General features: G+C 42.5%; 1 protein-coding gene across 1 annotated transcript in view; it reads right to left on the reverse strand.

Moving 5' to 3' along the window:
• The window catches only part of cacna2d4a (calcium channel, voltage-dependent, alpha 2/delta subunit 4a), an 81,256-nt gene that overhangs the window by 47,915 nt on the left and 15,163 nt on the right, over positions 1-18,178 (reverse strand). Inside the window, exons 5-30 of the mRNA XM_030113597.1 lie at positions 16,461-16,542; positions 14,652-14,768; positions 14,498-14,557; positions 14,263-14,425; positions 14,056-14,187; positions 13,793-13,853; positions 12,841-12,991; positions 12,278-12,352; positions 11,282-11,371; positions 10,428-10,541; positions 10,273-10,351; positions 8,811-8,944; positions 8,509-8,526; positions 7,775-7,852; positions 7,574-7,654; positions 7,418-7,492; positions 7,256-7,342; positions 7,104-7,175; positions 6,930-6,991; positions 6,723-6,790; positions 6,379-6,424; positions 6,188-6,285; positions 5,986-6,079; positions 5,759-5,851; positions 5,406-5,533; positions 3,828-3,896 (exon numbers count right to left, since the gene is read on the reverse strand). Of these exons, the coding sequence (XP_029969457.1) occupies positions 3,828-3,896; positions 5,406-5,533; positions 5,759-5,851; positions 5,986-6,079; positions 6,188-6,285; positions 6,379-6,424; positions 6,723-6,790; positions 6,930-6,991; positions 7,104-7,175; positions 7,256-7,342; positions 7,418-7,492; positions 7,574-7,654; positions 7,775-7,852; positions 8,509-8,526; positions 8,811-8,944; positions 10,273-10,351; positions 10,428-10,541; positions 11,282-11,371; positions 12,278-12,352; positions 12,841-12,991; positions 13,793-13,853; positions 14,056-14,187; positions 14,263-14,425; positions 14,498-14,557; positions 14,652-14,768; positions 16,461-16,542 (2,327 nt within the window). The remainder of the gene's footprint in view (positions 1-3,827; positions 3,897-5,405; positions 5,534-5,758; positions 5,852-5,985; positions 6,080-6,187; positions 6,286-6,378; positions 6,425-6,722; positions 6,791-6,929; positions 6,992-7,103; positions 7,176-7,255; positions 7,343-7,417; positions 7,493-7,573; positions 7,655-7,774; positions 7,853-8,508; positions 8,527-8,810; positions 8,945-10,272; positions 10,352-10,427; positions 10,542-11,281; positions 11,372-12,277; positions 12,353-12,840; positions 12,992-13,792; positions 13,854-14,055; positions 14,188-14,262; positions 14,426-14,497; positions 14,558-14,651; positions 14,769-16,460; positions 16,543-18,178) is intronic.

Here is an 18,178-nt window from a genome sequence, read left to right on the forward strand (position 1 = left end):
ACTCTTGTTTCCTGACAAGGACTATATGAATTCATGTAAGGACTACAAACTTAAGACTCCTGCACTTTATTTTCCTTATCAGATCTTCTCTGGTCTCTGCTGTCCCTCTCTCTTTTCCTCCTTCTCTTCCTTTCTAAAATGGACAAATTGCCCAGTGGGATTATACAGAGAGAGATAACAAAAAGGAGAAATGAGAAACGCTGCTGTTTTCCTCCTCTTCGAATTCTCATCCCTTTCTTTCTCGATCTTATCTTTCTATCAGCGGAAGCCTTTTCACACTGGTAAAAGGCTTCCACCTCAGTCCGGTCCTTCCATACTGTCGCCCGTCTTTGTCCTACAAGGTCTGCAATATGCAATGAAACTCGTGTCACCCTAACATAAAAAAAAAAGAAAAAAATCTGCATCTGCCAAAGAGTTTCTGTGTTAAAAATGAAAGAAAAAAAAATGTATTTTTGCTTATTTGAGAAAAAATCTGCCTGATGGACACTCTTCCTCTGCGATTCACAACAAAAAGTGTTGATTTGCTTTGCCTTGTGATTTCACTGATGTCCTCATTTATGTCTGTATTTTCAAGGAAAACAACTGTCGGCGGTCTCCTCAGTGATATAAGTGGCATTCATTGCATATTGCTCTCTCGCCCTTCCCACGACAAAGCTCTCGCTCCCTTCCAATTCTTGATTGGCTGGAAACAAACCTATAATAATAGTGTGTTATATCTTCTACCTGAGTACAGGTGCAGGTAAATATCATTATACTAGTCTTTATGGTATGTGGGCCCCACAACCCTGAGGTATTTCTGTTGTAACCGTTTATGGATTTCCTGTGTCGACTCATGATGTGTGTCTTCTGTTGTGTTAATGGCTCCTATGTTTTTGTTTCAGGTTCTTGAATACTTCGGTAACTGTTTATTTGTCGTGTCCATTTATTTGTGTTTCTGTAGTTGGTAGAGTTTTAAAGAAACACAGAGAGGGTTTGGATGGAGCAGCGCTGAAGAATGTAACGCTGTGACGATATGTGGACGAAAGTTGCGCGAAAACGACAGTGTAGCCTTGAACTTCAGAGTCTCTGGGGCAGCGAGAGAAAAAGAAAGAGGCTGCTAAACTCTGTCTGTGATTCTTGGAAACGTTTTACTGTCACCTCCCCGGTCTGCAGCTCTTTGTGCTGGTGGTAGCTAAGCATCTTAGCTCAATCCTGTTCCTATAGCCTGTATGTGTAAAGAACAATAAAGTATAGTTTGTTACGTAAAGACTGCGGCGGTGATCACAACGGAGGGCCTCGGGCGATGATCTACGGCATGTTGTGTTATTACGATGATTGTTGTTATTGGGAATGACGACGAGATGACGGCGATGAAGCATTTTGTGGTCAATATGCATTGATTTGAATAAAAAACATATCACATCGATGTCAAATTTACATACAGACCAATGACAAAGTGCTGGAGGGAAATAAATAAAATGGATTCGGACCAAGTTCTGAAATTTGCAGGTGAAATAATTTGGAATGTGTCCTTCTTAAACAAAAGTGAATGTATAGATATACAGGCAGAAGTATATTCTGTCTGTCCTCTACGCTCTATCTCCTCTCACCTTTCCTTCATTTCCCATCTTCTCTCCTCCTTCCCGCTCTCTCACTTATCTCATCCCAATTTATCTTTCTGTCGCCTCTTTTTCCTTCATTCTTCTTTTTTTTTTTAAACTCTTTAACCTTTTCCTCTCATGTCTGCCCTATTTATCCACGGCCCTGTCTGCTCTACTGTCTCTCTGCTAGCACTTTTTCACCTCCCCTGTCTTTCCCTCCCTTTTTAACCCACTTTTAATCTCCATTCATGGTTCACTCTCCTCCTCCATGTCAAATATCTCCCCTCTTCCCTTTATTCCTTCCTTTTTCTCTCTCCCAGTGTTTTTGATTTACTTACTTATCGCTCTTTCTGCTGCTTTCTCTCAGTCTGTCGGAGGCAGCGTATTAGTTTTATTTACATACAGCCTGTCACTTCTGCCGCAGAGATATACTAATCCATGGCTGAGCCCCACAACAGTATGAACACAGTGTTTTTGTCGCCACTGTTGACTGACTTCGGATGAGCCTCTGACATGCAGAATTCTCAGCCTCCATCAAAAGAGGAGGAGAAATTAAATCTGCCACCAAAACAGCCCAGAGGCCGAGCACACGTTCCACTAAATGACCGACTTCTGTTCAGATGAACACTGCCACTCCATGGCCATCAACAGAATCACAACCGCTTGTTTAGATTTCCTTCGGTTTGTAACAATTTATCCACTTACCAGTCACTCAGGCCTCAAATTACTGGTGTAAAATAATTGTGATTTTTCTCCAACTTCTACAAGATGGAAAAAAAAAATCCTGATATTCATTCCGTTAAATGATTCCAGCTCATACAACTTTGTAAAACCCTAAAGAAACTGTCGTGTTTCAGAGCTGACTCCTGCGTTTAAAAGCCTTTTCTGTCTTCACAGTGTAAAAACAAAGCCGCAGAGGTGACTCAAACTGCAGGGATAAGAGTTATGTCAAAGGTGGGGAGAGTGTTTTTTGGTGTGTGTGTGTGTGTGTGTGTGTGTGTGTGTGTGTGTGTGTGCATGTGAGCGTGTCCCTTGACCAGGCAGCTTCTTAATATTTGATCCCACTTTGTTGGAAAGGTGAACGTCGCTCTCGACAAGAAAGCTTTCTTGTGCTTACAGCAGGAAAAACCGGCGAGGTAGACGGAGAGCAAGGGGATAAAGGAAAGGAGGGAGAGGAAGAAAAAGGTGAGGAGAGGAGTCGGAACGGCAGTTCTGACAGCTTAGAAGGAAAGAGAGATGTGTGTGAGGGTTTAAAAGGCTAAAGTAAGGAGAAACGCAGTGAGCGGCGTGTCTATGTTATGTAAAACGTCAGAAATCAAATCCATAAAACAGTCATTTTCTGTGTTCCTGCTGGAGCGAAGCAGCTTTTAGGAAAGCTGTTCCATTTGAATATCTGTTAACTGATTATGCATCAATATTTCTGCTCATTTTTATCTAGAAGACACACAACACGTCTCAAGAACGCATCTTTCACATTTCCAATTCCACATCTCAATACAACACAATAAAACAGTAAAATAACAAAGAAGACAAAAGCAGAAATGAGGAAAGAGACCCAAACACACCTGTCTCATACTTTTCCTCACCTTTTCCAGCTTTGTTCTCACTTTGTTTTCCGCTTCTAAATATAGCATGATCTCCAAACCTGGGACCATTTCTAATGAAAGCTGTGAAAAAGCAGGCAAGAGTGTGTGTATATGCGTGTTTGTGCACTTTAAGTGAGTCTGCCAATGATGGGAATCTTGTTGAGGGCTGCATAAATGTCATCCTCACTGCCAGAGGGCCAAGACATGAATCTAGAAGAAAAGTTTTGCCTCACTTTCATACTCAAATTCATCAGAGACGAGCTCTCCAGGACAAACACACAGCAGTGCGCTAAAATCTCACAACTTCCTGAGTGGACTTCCCACTGAAGCACACACACACACACACACACACACTCTGTTACAGCCACCAAAACATTTCCCTTGATGCACTCATTTGAAATTTCTTCTGGAAAAACAACAATATACATCATAAAATGACGGCTCGGGAGCACAACCAATAAATATGGCAACGTCTTCCTGAGATATCAGCACTTTTTAGGAGAAAACGCTGAGTGGACTGCGGCTCTGCCAGCCGGCAGAGGAAATCAATCAGGTTTGGAAGCAGGTAGAAAATCCGTCAGATGATTTTGCAATTTGATTTTCGATAGATGTATAAAAGAGTAACCCAAAAAGTGTATTCATACTGAAGCTGTCACCCTACCTCCGGCGATGGCTGTTTTCTTCCCCACCGTCACGGTGACCGCAGTCGTAGCAATCACGATCCTCCCGGCTGGTTGCATTAAAAACGACACACACACAATTAGCACACATGCAAATCAAACACAATCAAAACACGTCCATGCATTCATTCAGGCATGCGGAATAAATGAGAAGGAAGCCATTCTCTGAAATATTTATTTTCTCACGTCCTTAAAAAAAAAAACAAAAAAAAAAAAACATCTTTGGGAGTCTGCGAGCGCTCACTGCGATAGTGACAGCTGAAGTGTTAGTTCAGCGACGCCAGAACGTGTTGGAAAATATGTGGGAGACAGCTTGACTTGGACCAGGGAGGTCATATCTAATGCATTCACGCGATCCTCTTCGGCGAGTCTATTCGCAGCCGCTCGGCCCAGCAGATGCCCGCTGCCGCCAAGCCGCAGATTCCAGCCAGATTAACATTTTTAAGCGTTATGCAATACAGATTATAGGAGCTAATCAAATGATACATTCATAACGGGATGATGGCATGTGTGTGTTTTCCGTATCTGTGTGGTCGGAGTCTTAGTCTGAAAGATCATAGATAAGGCTGTGACACAGAACGACATGGGAGAAAAATAATGAGCAAAATATTTAAATAAAAATGGGACAGAATGTCAGAATCCCTGCTGACGGAGAGGAGGATCCCTCAGTTCATTTGCATGCTCATGCAGTGGAGAAGAAAGTGACAAGGAGGGAAGAAAAAAAAAAGGCCGAGCGGCACTAGAAAAAGTCAGGAGTGAACCTCAGTTCTCATCATATTGAAATTCAGGGATGTGGAAATACAGAAGGAGCAGAGAAACGCAGGCCGCATGCCAAGTATCCGGAACAGTCTTCCTCTACCCTCCTCCTCCTCATCCTCCTCCTCATCCTCCTCCTTCGCCTCCCTCCGTTTCCTCCCACCCTCCTCCTCTTGGAGCTCCACCTCTTCTGCACTCAAGGTGGCACTATAGTCAGCCTCATAGTCCCTGAATATATCTGGAAACAACACACTGGATTTACCACAACCGTACAATACAAAGGTCAAAGGTCAAAGGTCTGGACAGAGAGTTTCAAATATTCACACTAAGAAGTTATTGTACAATTTACTGACCATTACTCACATTGTACACTTCTACATTTTTTTTTCTTGATGATCAAAGTCCATCTGAATTATGAAACAACAATTACACCATTTAAACCTCACAGTATATCAGACTAATGAGAAACAACTTACTTACTTGATTATTTTTCCTAATAATCACATTTAACAGGTCAAGATGTAACTGAATTCCCTGTGTTTGATGAAGCTCTTTAAAAAACGTATTTTACAATTTAAAAAAAATAAATAAATCAGACTCAAGAGGAATCACATCTGACTTTCAGCTAGGATACACTTAAAGATGGAGTTAGTATAATGTCATGATTATAATGAGAGTTGTTAATGTTCTCAATCTGGAGATGATATTTGTTCTCCAAAAATAATAAATGTGTCCGAATAGTTACAACCAGGAATGAAAAAACATTAGATCGGTGTGTGTGTGTGTGAAGCCACAGCGCCTACCTCTGGTCTCCTGTCTGGGCATGTAGTAGAGAAACTGTCCAGCTGGGAACTCGGCCGCTCTGCGGTACCAAACTGGGAAATGGTCCAGCGTGAACATGTTCTCCTTGTCTTTGGAGGTCAGGAAAGTCCTGTGGAGAGACACGAATGAGATTAAAGAAGGGAACGCAACCAAAAATAACACCAGTAGGACTAAACGAGTGCTGGATACCTCAAGAAACACACCCCTAAAAAAAATCCACATAAAAAAACTGCTGAGGCTGAGCTTTAACTGACCACCAGAGGGCAGCCTGCTCTGGATCGGCCATCACTCATCTTTTTAAATGTATGGGTGGAAAAGGTGTTTTCTTACTCACTTGCCGACTCTTTTCTCAATGCCGGCGTACCTCTGGAATCGCATCAGGCCTGAACGGGTTCCCAGGAAAACGGTTTCAATCCCATCATCCATACTGAGCGAAAGAGAGAGAGAGAGAGAGAGAGAGAGAGAGAGAGAGAAAACAGGAGTGAGAGAGAGCGAGAGAGAGAGTAAATACTGATCACAAGTTGGTGAAAATGATTTAAATCAGTGTTTGTCTGCAGTCACCCGGACGTGTTGAGCATCAGAGCGGTCCAGTAGGCTTCCATAGGAGCTGTGACCACCGCGTCAAACAGCGTTTGCTGCAACAACTGCACATCGCCTGAGAGAAGGAACATCAGCAACACGACATGAGACAACATTAAAGACAGTATTAGATGTGACACGTGAATAATATGTAAATAAGACTGGAGGCTCAGTTCAGACTCACACTCCAGATCCGGCTCTTTTCCTGTCAGGTATCGGACCACCGCCTGCAGCTGGTTCAGCTTGCGATGCGCAGGGTCGATGTCTGTCTCACAGTAGGTCCTACAAGCACGTCCACGCAAAGTTAAAGAGCAAAATAAATAACGGAAGCTGTAGAACGGCAGCAACATTCATTTTTCTGGAGGGTGAGCTCACCACTCGCTCGCTATGGTCAAATCTGGAGCCAGTAAGTCATGGAGACCTTTAGAAAAGACGAAAAGTGAAGTAACAATCAGATCTGGAGCACGCACATGCAACTCAGAAATGGGACAGCTGCAGAATTGCGACACGTGTTTCACAACATTGATAGATTTCCATCTTTGAAGAGACATAAGACTGAATCTTATCTTCAAAACACTCTATTTTGTCTTGGTGAACACAGCCTGTGGTCTTGTTGCTCATTATTGTTAATGGATCTGATGCCTTTGAACATTAAATCAGCTGCTCTTCACTCCAGAAGTGGCTCCTAGTCGACTTTCTGCTGCCGCAAAGACACTCACCCTCCTCAACAGAGACGTTTCCGACGAAGATGTACTGTCCATATCCCCGACTCAGCACGATGCCCAGACTGTGAGCATAGAGAAGGAAACTTTTCATGTTATCACAAACTCTTACTCCTGCCTTAATTTGTGAGAAAAAGAACTTATAACATCTGTGACAGTATTTACTATAAGTGTAAAATTCAAGTTTTAAGTGATCTGACAAACCTGAACGGTGTCTCGTTGATGACCGTGTAAAAGTAATCATTCTTCAAAAACATCACTCTCCTCTGTGAGAAACAAGGAACGGCAGAGTTCATAAAGTTTGAAAAGAAAGAAAGGAAACTCAGGTCCGGATTCAACTCAAGGAGCAGAGCTCAGACTTATAAAAAAAGTACTTACTCCTTTATCTACTGAAGCTCTCACATCTAAAGACAGAGTTCCAGTTTCTCCTTTCACCATGGCGGTCCTCAGCTAAAACACAGACGTCACACACTCAGTGCTTACAGTTTCGACTGGTGCTGACGTGTGTGTGTGAATGTGTGTTATCTTACTTTTTCCTCTGTGTCTTCCCATTCCACCTCGGACAGGTCGACGCTGTTGTAGTTGGGTTTCGGCTTCAGCGTCTTCCCTTCTTTATACTGTCACACAAAACACATCCAATGTTTGAATCTGCGATAACAAGATGGAAAAAATAAAAAAAAAAATCTCTGTACCAGAGGTCGCAGGTCAGGGTGAGACAGGATGTAGCCGTTGTTGGTGAGGAGGTAGGCGTAACCGTGGATTCCCAGCTGAAACGCCAGAGAGACAGAATCAACGCGGCGCTGAAGGCAGTGAGTCTCAGCAGTTTGTTCGTGTCGCAGACGGTTTACCTTGTATCTCGGGGCCAATCTCATGAGTTCTCTCAAGGCCACGTCGGTTCCGACGACTCCCAGCAGGATCCCATGAGACAACTGCAACAAGGATCCAGCAAAGGAAATAAAGGAGTGTTCAAACCAATAGAAACACTGTAGACAATTTAAGATACACATCACAGATGTTTTATTCATATTATAAGAACAAAATGTACTTACAGTTTCTTTCTTTTTGCTGAAGACCGGCATGGCTACAGAGGTCATCAGGAGCAAGCTTTGAGCCTGACTGTTAAACAGCTGTTACACAGACAAATAACAAATACACCGCAATTTAAACCTTTTCTGTTAATAACCTGGAGTAGTCAGCTTTGGGGAGACGCACACTACGTCAAATGAAATGTAAAAATGTGCAAAATTAGTTGCAAAAAGCTGATATATGATAAATTATTTATAAGAATTTAGAAAAAAAAAGGGGTGTTAAGCAAAACAGCTATGAGTAAATACAGGCTATATTAGAGAAAACAAGTAAAACAAGCTGTAAAATGGTAATATAAAATAGGTTGGAATGTAATTTCAGTACACTACTTTAACTCTGAAAAGAAACAAACAGACACGGTTAATGGTCCGTGTACCAAGACGATACAAAAGTAAATAAAGTAGTTTAACTAGTAAAAACATGCATTTGTGAAAACTGAATTCATTACAATGCAATTTTTTAATACATCTTTAATTTCAGGTCTCAAGAACAAAAATATCTGACAGGAAAAACTACTGCAGGCAAATCGAACTCGCCTATAGAGGACCGGTTATCACAAAATCAGACTAACAAGCAACTATTAAGGGAAGCGAAGGAAAACTGCCGATGAAGGGTGAAGCAAGGCATTACCAAGACCACATTTATTCTCTAAGGCTAGAGAGTCCAAATGTTCTGCCACAGCTCCAAACATGTTTACCTCTTTAGTACTGGGGAACTGATGTGGAGGCAAAAGGGAGGGAAGAAGCATGAAATGATGAGCCACATGTGAAAAGATAATGAAGGCGAAGGAGGGCAAATAGGAAATACACCAAAGATGAAAGATTTGGACACATCTGAGGCTGCACAGCATGTCATGAAGCCATTTTTAAAGTGTGAGCACCGACGACAGACGCATGTTTTAACAGAGAAAGGCAGAAAGAGCGCATCTGACAGTGATAAAGACAGGTGATAAAGATGAAAGCTCAGAACAAAGTCCGCCCAGAAACAAAGCTCACTGACCACGCTGTCCATGTACGCCTCGGTCCAGATGATATCGTGGTCGTGGTTGATGACCATGGGCCGGCTGAGGACGTGGAGGTACTCCATGACGTTCTCCTGGACGTCAGCCAGCGTGGAGATGTGAGTGTAGTAACCTGGAACAGACGCACACGCACGGACGTTTAGTGTCATCCAAGGACATGAGTAAAGTCAATAAAACAGGATGAAATAACATTAAACTGTCCAAAATCAAGGCTGCACGGTGGCGTGGTGGTTAGCGCTCTTGCCTCACAGCAAGAAGGTCCTGGGTTCAAATACCGGCCGGGGCTCGGGGCCTTTCTGTGTGGAGTTTGCATGTTCTCCCCGTGTGTGCGTGGGTTCCCTCCGGGTACTCCGGCTTCCTCCCACGGTCCAAAAACATGCATGGTAGGTTAATTGGTCACCCTAAAATTGCCCCTAGGTATGAATGCGTGAGTGAATGGTTGTCTGTCTCTATATGTCAGCCCTGCGACAGACTGGCGACCTGTCCAGGGTGTACCCCGCCTTCGCCCACAGCAGCTGGGATTGGCTCCAGCCACCCGCGACCCCGAAAGGGAGCAGCGGCAGAAAATGAATGAATGAATGAATGTCCAAAATCACTCATGTTTGACCATTTCTTCCTTACAAAGTTTCTAAATTTGAAGGAAATTGAGAAAAAGGCAAAGGTTAAGAGCAACAAAATCACATCTCAGACATCAGATCTGCTCATATTCCCCCAAAAAAAACACTGGCTGTCTGTTTTAAAAACTCAGCACGAATCTCCAAATGATGCAAATGTGTTTTGTGCGAGCGCGTTCAAAGCTTGGCTTCGTCTAATGTTTGTGGCGTTTCTACAAGTGGGAGATGCTGACGTCAATGGGATACCTGCAGTGAAGCGGCTGAAGCACTGCCAGGTAAGAATACCTTATGTGTGCGTGTGTTTTCTCAGCTTTTCTCCCTTTGTAACGTCTCCCAGAAGCGAAGATGTGAATATTATTATGTAAACAGTCAAACTGGACTTAAGCGACCTGAAAGCAAAGGAGCTGTTTACAAAAAAAAAAAGAAAAACTGCAATAAAATATGTGTTTGGATAGATATTTTCGTCGCTGGCAGAAGCCGCTGCGAGTGTGTGCAGCAGAAGGGAGTGCACCTGTTAGCCATTACACACACAGACAGGCTGCGTTCTGGCTTCCAGTGTATCTGTGCAGATAATCAGTTATTTAGTCAAAGGTTTTTCTGAATGCGCTCAGACCTGGATAAAGGGATTATTTTCCAGGTCTGAGCTGACGCGTGACCCCGTGTGATTCACAAGAGGGCAGCACCTGACGCCCTGTTCCTGACAGCAGCACCTGGGATCAGACACACACTCTTATTTCTGCTGAGAGCAACACAAGGAGACTTCACTCCGACTTAGAAACCGAGTCCATTCTTTGAAAATGACTGAAATGAAGGACGGGGGATTCACCTTTGTTGTTACAGGCAATCCATTTCACGCTGTCGGCAAACGTCATCTCTCGTCCAATCAGATACGTGAACACTCGAACCTGGAGAGGCGGGGGATAAGTGATGAGCGTGGGCTGATGCTGGAGTTTATATGTTGGTATATGGCGTTTGTTTTACCCGCCGCTCTGGCCAGTTGAACTCTTCAAACACGTCTTTGTAGTCCTCCATGGCGCCGTCTGTGATCAGCATGATGGCCTGGTTACACAAGCTCCCCTGCCCCAGTGCAGTAGCCTGAACACACACACACACACACACACACACACGCAAAGCACAGTTTGCATGTTTTCCCTGTGTGTTTGACGGTTTTCCCCGGGTTTCTCTAAAATAATAATTTGATAAAGTTGAATTTAAAATATATGTGATTGTGTCTGTCATACTGTTAACATCAGATATCATTCCTATTTTTATTCTTTAATTTTTCTGTATCTTTTTTTATTATTGATATTTTGAATGAACCTCTGAAGTAGGCAACTCTTGGCAACTTATTTTATTTCTGGGCTATCAAAAGATTAATTTTTCAAATCACAATTAATCCCATAAGTGCATTTCTTAAATTCTGTTGTTTTGCATTTCAAGGCAGTTTTCATCCCATAACGTAAAGCGTTCATCAGTCCAAACAATCAGTTATAAAGTTGAATTTAAAGACTTGATTGGGAATCAAACACAGACAAAGAACATCCTGTTTGATCTTGTCGGATTTTCTTTCAAAATAAATGTGGACCAACTTAATACAATGTGTATGTAAAAAATACAGTTTTCACACTGAGGATGTGATTAATCATGATTAAAAAAAAATGAATCTTTAGTCATCCCTACATTAATTAATCATGATTAATGCGATTAACTCTGACAGTCCTATTTTAATTATATTAATTTTTTCAATCTCCTAAATTTTCCACTAAAAAACTGAAAGAAATACATATTTGAGGAATATTAAAATCCTTATTTATTTGTTGTGAGGAATAACAAACCTCATTGAGGATCTTGAAAGACTCCTTCATTGCTTTTTTCACTTTGCCTTCTCCTTTGACGTGGAGCTCTTCCACCAAAAGCTTGAAATGCTGCACAGACACACACAAAGAGGCATGATTTCCCAAACAGCCGCCATCGGAAAGCTCTCGATGTGACCCTGCTGGCAGGTGAATCCTTCACCGCAGAAAAACCCGGAGGGAGGAGACATAAGGTAGAGAGTGAAGTCGAGGGATTATCCCCCGGCTTCCTGGCACATTGACCAATAATGGCAAGTTACTCCAGCAGCAGGGGGTAATCAGGATTAATCAGTACAAGCGCACAGACACAAACAGACATGACGAGGATCAGCTGCTGGCGTGTCGGCTGGACAGAGAACAACACATCCAGGAAATATTTCACCACAAGCTGAGGAACGAGAAGCCAAGTAGTTGTTTAAAACTGTGAAAACTTCAACTTCAACAACCACAAAACCGATGATCTGTTAAAGCCTTTTGCTCCGACATGACTTTAGATGTAAGTGTGTCAGCCAACATCTGTAAGCCAATCCTGTTAGGGCCTGTCTCACTGGGCACCGGACCAATGAAATCCCACGTCGACGGGGTCACATGACCTACTTAAAAAAAACTGTCCGCTGTCCTCACCTGAACTGTGACAGTGTGGACGGGAGTGAATGTAGGGCAGGCAGCCAAGGCATGAACACAGAGAGACCGAGCAAATGATGGAGGATAAACCAAGAAAGAGGGGAAAGAATCAAACAGAATACGTTTCTGGCCTGTTCCCTCAAATAGGGCCCGCAGTTCATTTGGGTAAATCCTTTAAAGAGCAGGCTGAGAGCCTGGTGACCTATGACCCCTGTGGTGTTTTGACTGTGATGTGTGATTTAGCCAGATAAGTTAGCTTATATGACTAACGGGTTAAAAGAGGGTAATAGAATTAATTAACCGCGAGGCCTTTTCGGTGTGTGTGTGTGTGTGTGTGTGTGTGTGTGGCGTTACCTCTCTGTTGTCCAGATCGGCCTGAACCAGCGTGCCCTTGAAACAGGGCTCCACGTAGCGAACGTAGTCACTGTACTGGAAAGAGAATTAAAAAATCGTCACACGCATTGATTAGTTTCAGAAGAAGTAAATTGAAAACAGAATCAATCAACTCAAAAAACGCAAATGAGTCCATTTAAAGTTGCATGCATGAGCTGTTACAAACATGATTCTTTAAAAGTGCTTTTCTAGTTGTAAAACTAAACTTTAGCACGCGATGTTTCATTTTTGCTGTGTGGCCAATGTATCCTTAAATTCGGAGTAAAAACAGCTTAAGGGCAGAGGATTTGCAGGAGGCGTATGATTACACACACAGTAATGCCGGGATAAAGCATGCTTATTACACAGATTTGGAGTTGTAGGGTTACACACAGCCAAAATCCTGAAAAACCTCCAAACAAAATTAAATTGGAAGCTTTGATGTTACTGAAAATGAAAGCTTGGTAAGAACTCATGTGTGTACTTGCGCCTGTTCTTATGTGTGTGTTTTGCGTCTCTGTACCTGTATGTGTGTGTGTACTCACTGCTATGATGTTGACAAAGTCATTTTCTCCCAGCGTGTCCAGGATTGTGTTGATGGTGTGTTTGGCGATCGTCAGCCGGAGTCCCTTCATGCTGCCGCTCACATCCACCACGATCACCACGTCTTTAGGAGACGTGGCTGCTTGAATGTACCTGCAGGGACGGAAACGGAGAGATCAGGCCTGAACAGATTTCAGCGTTTATCCTTTTGTTTCTCTCTTATTCCGCCCATGTGTCTGTTCATCTTTATATTACAGCCCCCCCCCCCCTGATTTTCCGAGCTAATTAGCATCAATGGGATTTTCCCCCAACAGCAGCAGTCGCTGGAAACTCTCCAGATCCACGCCGTCTTCCTGCTGTGAAATCCGCCTTCCAAGAAATCACTTTTCCTGTCTGGGAGCCAGATAGACTTCCTGGAATTTGATTTGCGGTTAATAAATAGGTCTTATTCTACACAAACCTTTTATCCTGATGAAAAAAAATGACATGTTAGAGCAGAGAGGGAGCATACATTTTTTTATTCATTTATTTTTTAACTGTTAACTGTGTGGGTTAATCTTTAAAAGAGTTTTGAGAAATGTGAGTGCTTTTCTCATTTGATCTGGATGTAGGGAACATTAGCGTCACCCCAATGAAGAAACACGAAACACTTCGCCATTAGTGTGCACTAAGTGCTTCATCCAGGACCGCCCTTCCTTTACGGAAAACACACATTCTTAAGGTTTCGTCACATCAGCACCTTCATTCAATGAACTGATTATGTGTGCTGAAAAATTCTGTGCAAGATCTCAGAGTCTAAACAGGAAGCAAGAGAGCAGACAGCAGCAGAGTGTGCCTGACTCGCTGTTTAGTTCCTTCAATCAGCCCCATTTGTCTTCTATAAGTTAAAAATCAATATATACATGAGTAATAACAAATCCTGAGAAATGTCACAACACTTTCCCACTTCCTCACCAGTTTCTTTTCCTGCAGTCAAAGGTCACCACTCCGTTTTCATCTGGAATCCACTGGATCCCTGCAGAAATGAGAGATTTAACACCGGTAAGACAAGATCGGACGGATGAGTTACTGCATGCAGGGATGCCGACACACGAGGAAGCGGTGGTCGACGCAGCGGGTCAGTAAAACACGCCGGGTGACAAATCCTCCGCTAATTACTCCACGAGAATTCGAGAGCCGGCGTATTTTCTCGCCGAGGCTGAGTCACGCAGACGTACCGGGGTACAGCCTGAAGAAGCCCGACGCGCTGCCGAAGTACTGCCAGGTGAGAGTGGGATCCTTCTGGAAGTTGTCGATGAAGACGTCATTCAGGGCCTCCGACATGTACACCCCGTTCACGATGTCGGGGTCTGCGAAGACACAGAGGAATGAGGCAGACTCAACAAACATGCACCGTGGCGAGCGATGCGGCGAGTGGATGCTACCTTTATTGTAGACATTAGTAGGGACTTGGATGTTGCTCTGCTGCGTGTTGACAGGGATTTTGTTGAAATGTTCGTTCTCCTCCAGGGCGAACTCTCCGCCCAGCGGCATCGGGTTCCCGTCCTCATCCAGAGTGTTGATCAGCATCGAGTTGTAATACTCAAACTAGCAGCAAAAGCAACAATCGTTCAGTTCCAGCTACTGGATAAAGTAAAAAATATTTATATCGTCACATACCTCTAGAGTATCGTTGTAATCGTGGTAGTAATCCGCATCCTCAGCTGCTTCTGCTAACCTCTGTGAAATATCAAATGTGAAGATATTTATGATTAAACTGTCAAAGTTCCCAACAAAAACATGAGTTTATTTATAAAGAGCGAATCACTGATACCTTCACAGATTTCATCTTCCTGCCGAGCATCTCCTCCATTTCTTCAGCAAACTTCTTCACCAGCTCCCCGCCGTTCACCTCCTCCAGCTTCACCACGCCCTCCACATCCTTGTATTTCTTTCAGATAATATTAAGGAAAAAGGCTGGTTAAATGTCTCTTGCTTTCCGAGTGAATTAAAAAAATGGACACATTCATGACAAAGCATGTTTTCACACATATTGCAATCTGGTCTCATTTTTCCTTGCATACTTTAATCTGAAAGCTGGTTTTTTTTCACGCAAACAGAATGCAAAATCAGCAACACATAAACATTATTTTTCTTTACAGCTTTATGTATTTGCACAACGTATTGCTTATCATCTCAAAAGACATTGCTTCAGGTTTAGATTTTAGCTGTTATTTCAGTAACATTCTATAAGATACATCTTCATTCATACATAAAGTGTTCCTACACTGAAGTTTGGTGCATTCAAGCTTGAAGACCAAGTCACTGAATGTTCCACAGATAACAAAATACATTGATTGTACCAGAGCTGGTGATTAATGACTTTGCTGGGACAAAGATTCAATGAATGCAATCAATGCTTTTCACACCACTGTAATGTAAAACATAAAAAAAAACTTTGCTATTATATGATAAATAAACCTATTCTATATCTAAACACAACCTTTCCTGATATTCAGACACTATGGCAGCTTCTCCTCGGAACAGTTTACTGCAGCTCTGGGATTTTTTGTTCAACATAGACAAGGCAATACCTCCCGTGCGCTTTGCAAACTTTGTATATTAAATCTGTGAAGCGTGTGTGTGTGTGTGTCTGTGCAGGCAGACTGGTTAATGTTTGCTACTGTACAGTGGAAATAAAACGTGTGTTTTATCTCTGTGTGAGCACACAGTCTGAGGTGAGGCCAGATGGCGGACGGAGCTTCCAGGGCTTCTGCTGGGCGGCAGGCAGAGAAACGCTGCGCATCCTAATTACTAAAAGACATATCTGAATTGTATCAGCTTTTAAGTGTGTCATGGGATTGGTCTCTGGGCCATGTGCAGATGTTGTACAGCAAATGTGTGCCAGTCAGCTGTGATCCTATTGGTCAGTTGCAAACAGGAAGGGCGACAGAGATGAATTCAGACACTATTTTAGTTAGAAAAGCCCAAATTACATCTTAAAAGATCTTTAAAATGCTTTTGTGTTTTGTAATTCACCCTTTATTACAATTACTGAAACACTTTTCCCACATTTTAGGATTTTTCTCATGTTTTTTTTTTAACTTTACGAAGCATCTTTATGTGACATTTATAAATATTAAAATCAGTTGTGAAGTGCGACACGGCACGAATCAAACACATTTCAGCATTTCCAGCAAATTCTGAGTAGACTTCTCTCACACAGCACAGAGTTTTACCATTCTACAGCATAATGTGTTTTTGTGACCCTGTCTCTGTAAATCACCAGTGGCTTCATTGTAAATTGTTGTATTTTTCACTTTGAAGATCTTTAATCAGCACTGCTTTTTATGAACACTGATGAACACTGGTAATTTTGGCAATTAAAGTAGATGGAGAGAGTCGAATCTAATTCATCCTTTTCTTGGTGAATATGCAATAATTCAGTAGAGAAAATGAAAGCACAGCTATCACGACCATGCACTCAACTTAATTATTTCTCTCCTAGACATGAAAAAGCAAAAACTACTATAGGATGCCTCTGAAAACCAACATTTAACAAAACCAACTGAAAAATATTTAAAACAGAGTAGAAACTTGTGTTTAATTGTATTTATGTATACGTGAGTGTGTGTTTTCTTACCTTCTGAAGTAGTTTGGATCCCGAGTATCGTCCAGATAATGCAGCGATTTCTTTCCCAAATGACTCAGCCCACTGCTGCACCCTGAACACAGAGGATTCTGATCAATAACAGCCAGTCTGACATGATAACCATGCATAAAGTCATAAATTACTTGTACACAAACAATGCTAACCTGTCCTGCGCTTCATTATTTGACTGACAATGACGAATTGAATGAAACGGGATTAATATAGAGGCTTAAAAGTGGTGACAGATTAGCTGATTATCTAGTTTAATCTATAATGCACATTTATTGGACTTAACAATTACTGTGCATTAAATGTTTTAGAAAAAAAAATTCTGCTTTAATATGTTTCTCTAAAATGTTTTAAGGACATTTTGATGTAATAGTTTTCTTTCATGGCTTAATCCTCGTGTATTTTTTATTTGACTTCTTTTGTTTAACATGAAAAAAATCTAATTGGAAAAAAAGTTATGAAACTCAATGAGATCAAATGAAAAAAGGACAGAGAGATCAGGTCAAGAATGCGTTACATGGAGGAGGATAAAGGAACAACTTCAGATAATAAAACTCCAAACTTGTAACACAGTGTTTTAGGAAAACCTTCATAAATATAATAACACAAAGAATATAGGATGAAAACCGATGGCCATCATAATGGTACATGACCAATCGTGTTAAAAGGTTACTCTGAATTGACGGATAACGGCTTAAAACAGATTACAGCTAAGGTGGCAGTAAAAGCTGAAGCTCTGTCGGGTCAAGAGGTCATTTTGCGCTCGATAACGTGCGGCGATGCCGCAAATCCTGCACACCGATGCAGGCGAGGTGAGGTTTTACGAGTTTAGAGAGCGGACGGGATGTGACAGATGGCTCGACCTACGGGGAGCCGGCCGCAGCGCTGCCACTGACACCGACTGATCATTTACTGACATTGAATACAGTCGATATAAAGTGTGTTCATGATGAGAAACCTGGATTTGTTGAGTCTACTGGTCTTATCCACAAAGATTTCTTCCACTTTTACAAAGACGATCAACAATTTATCCAGAGAAATTTGAGAAATTCGATTGGCGTAGGCTGAAAATGGTTCAACACGATTCCTCTGTTCATTTATTGCTTAAAAAAGACTGATTTGCCTTGCATGTGGGCTAATGCCCGACTGTGCGGGGTCACACGGGGTCAGATTAAAAATAGAGCTTAAGGCACGCAAACCCTGCTTATCAAAAGGTCCCAATACAATGGAAGGACTCACAGCTCTGCAGGGGTCGACTCAAACCATGCTGTGAAGATCAGGTATTTACACTGCGACATATGGGAATCCTGAGATCTGATGCGAATTTGACAGATTGAAAACTCTCATAACTGAAGTGGGCATTTTAGAACTGCGACACAGGAGTGCAGGCTCAGGATTTGACCCTATTGGTCTGAAATGTTCAGGCCACGGCGCCGTTAGCTTCCAGGTCCGGAGGGGGCCACCCTGGGCAGGGTGAAGCAGCGTTTTGGGGCTCGGTGACCCGCGTCGGCCCGCTGAACTCCCCCCCGTCCCCGGAGCTTTAATCTCTCTCAGCTACACCAGCGGGCCTCCTCACAGCACATGTCCTCTCTGAGCTGTGTCAGTGCAAAAAAACTTGCACAACGTGCCGAATTTGTCCCGGAGCTGCCGCAGTGAGCTCTGCTTTATGGCTTTGGTTATAAATGTATCAATCTCCTGGC

Source organism: Salarias fasciatus, chromosome 17 (assembly GCF_902148845.1).
Source record: "Salarias fasciatus chromosome 17, fSalaFa1.1, whole genome shotgun sequence".
NCBI lineage: Eukaryota > Metazoa > Chordata > Actinopteri > Blenniiformes > Blenniidae > Salarias > Salarias fasciatus.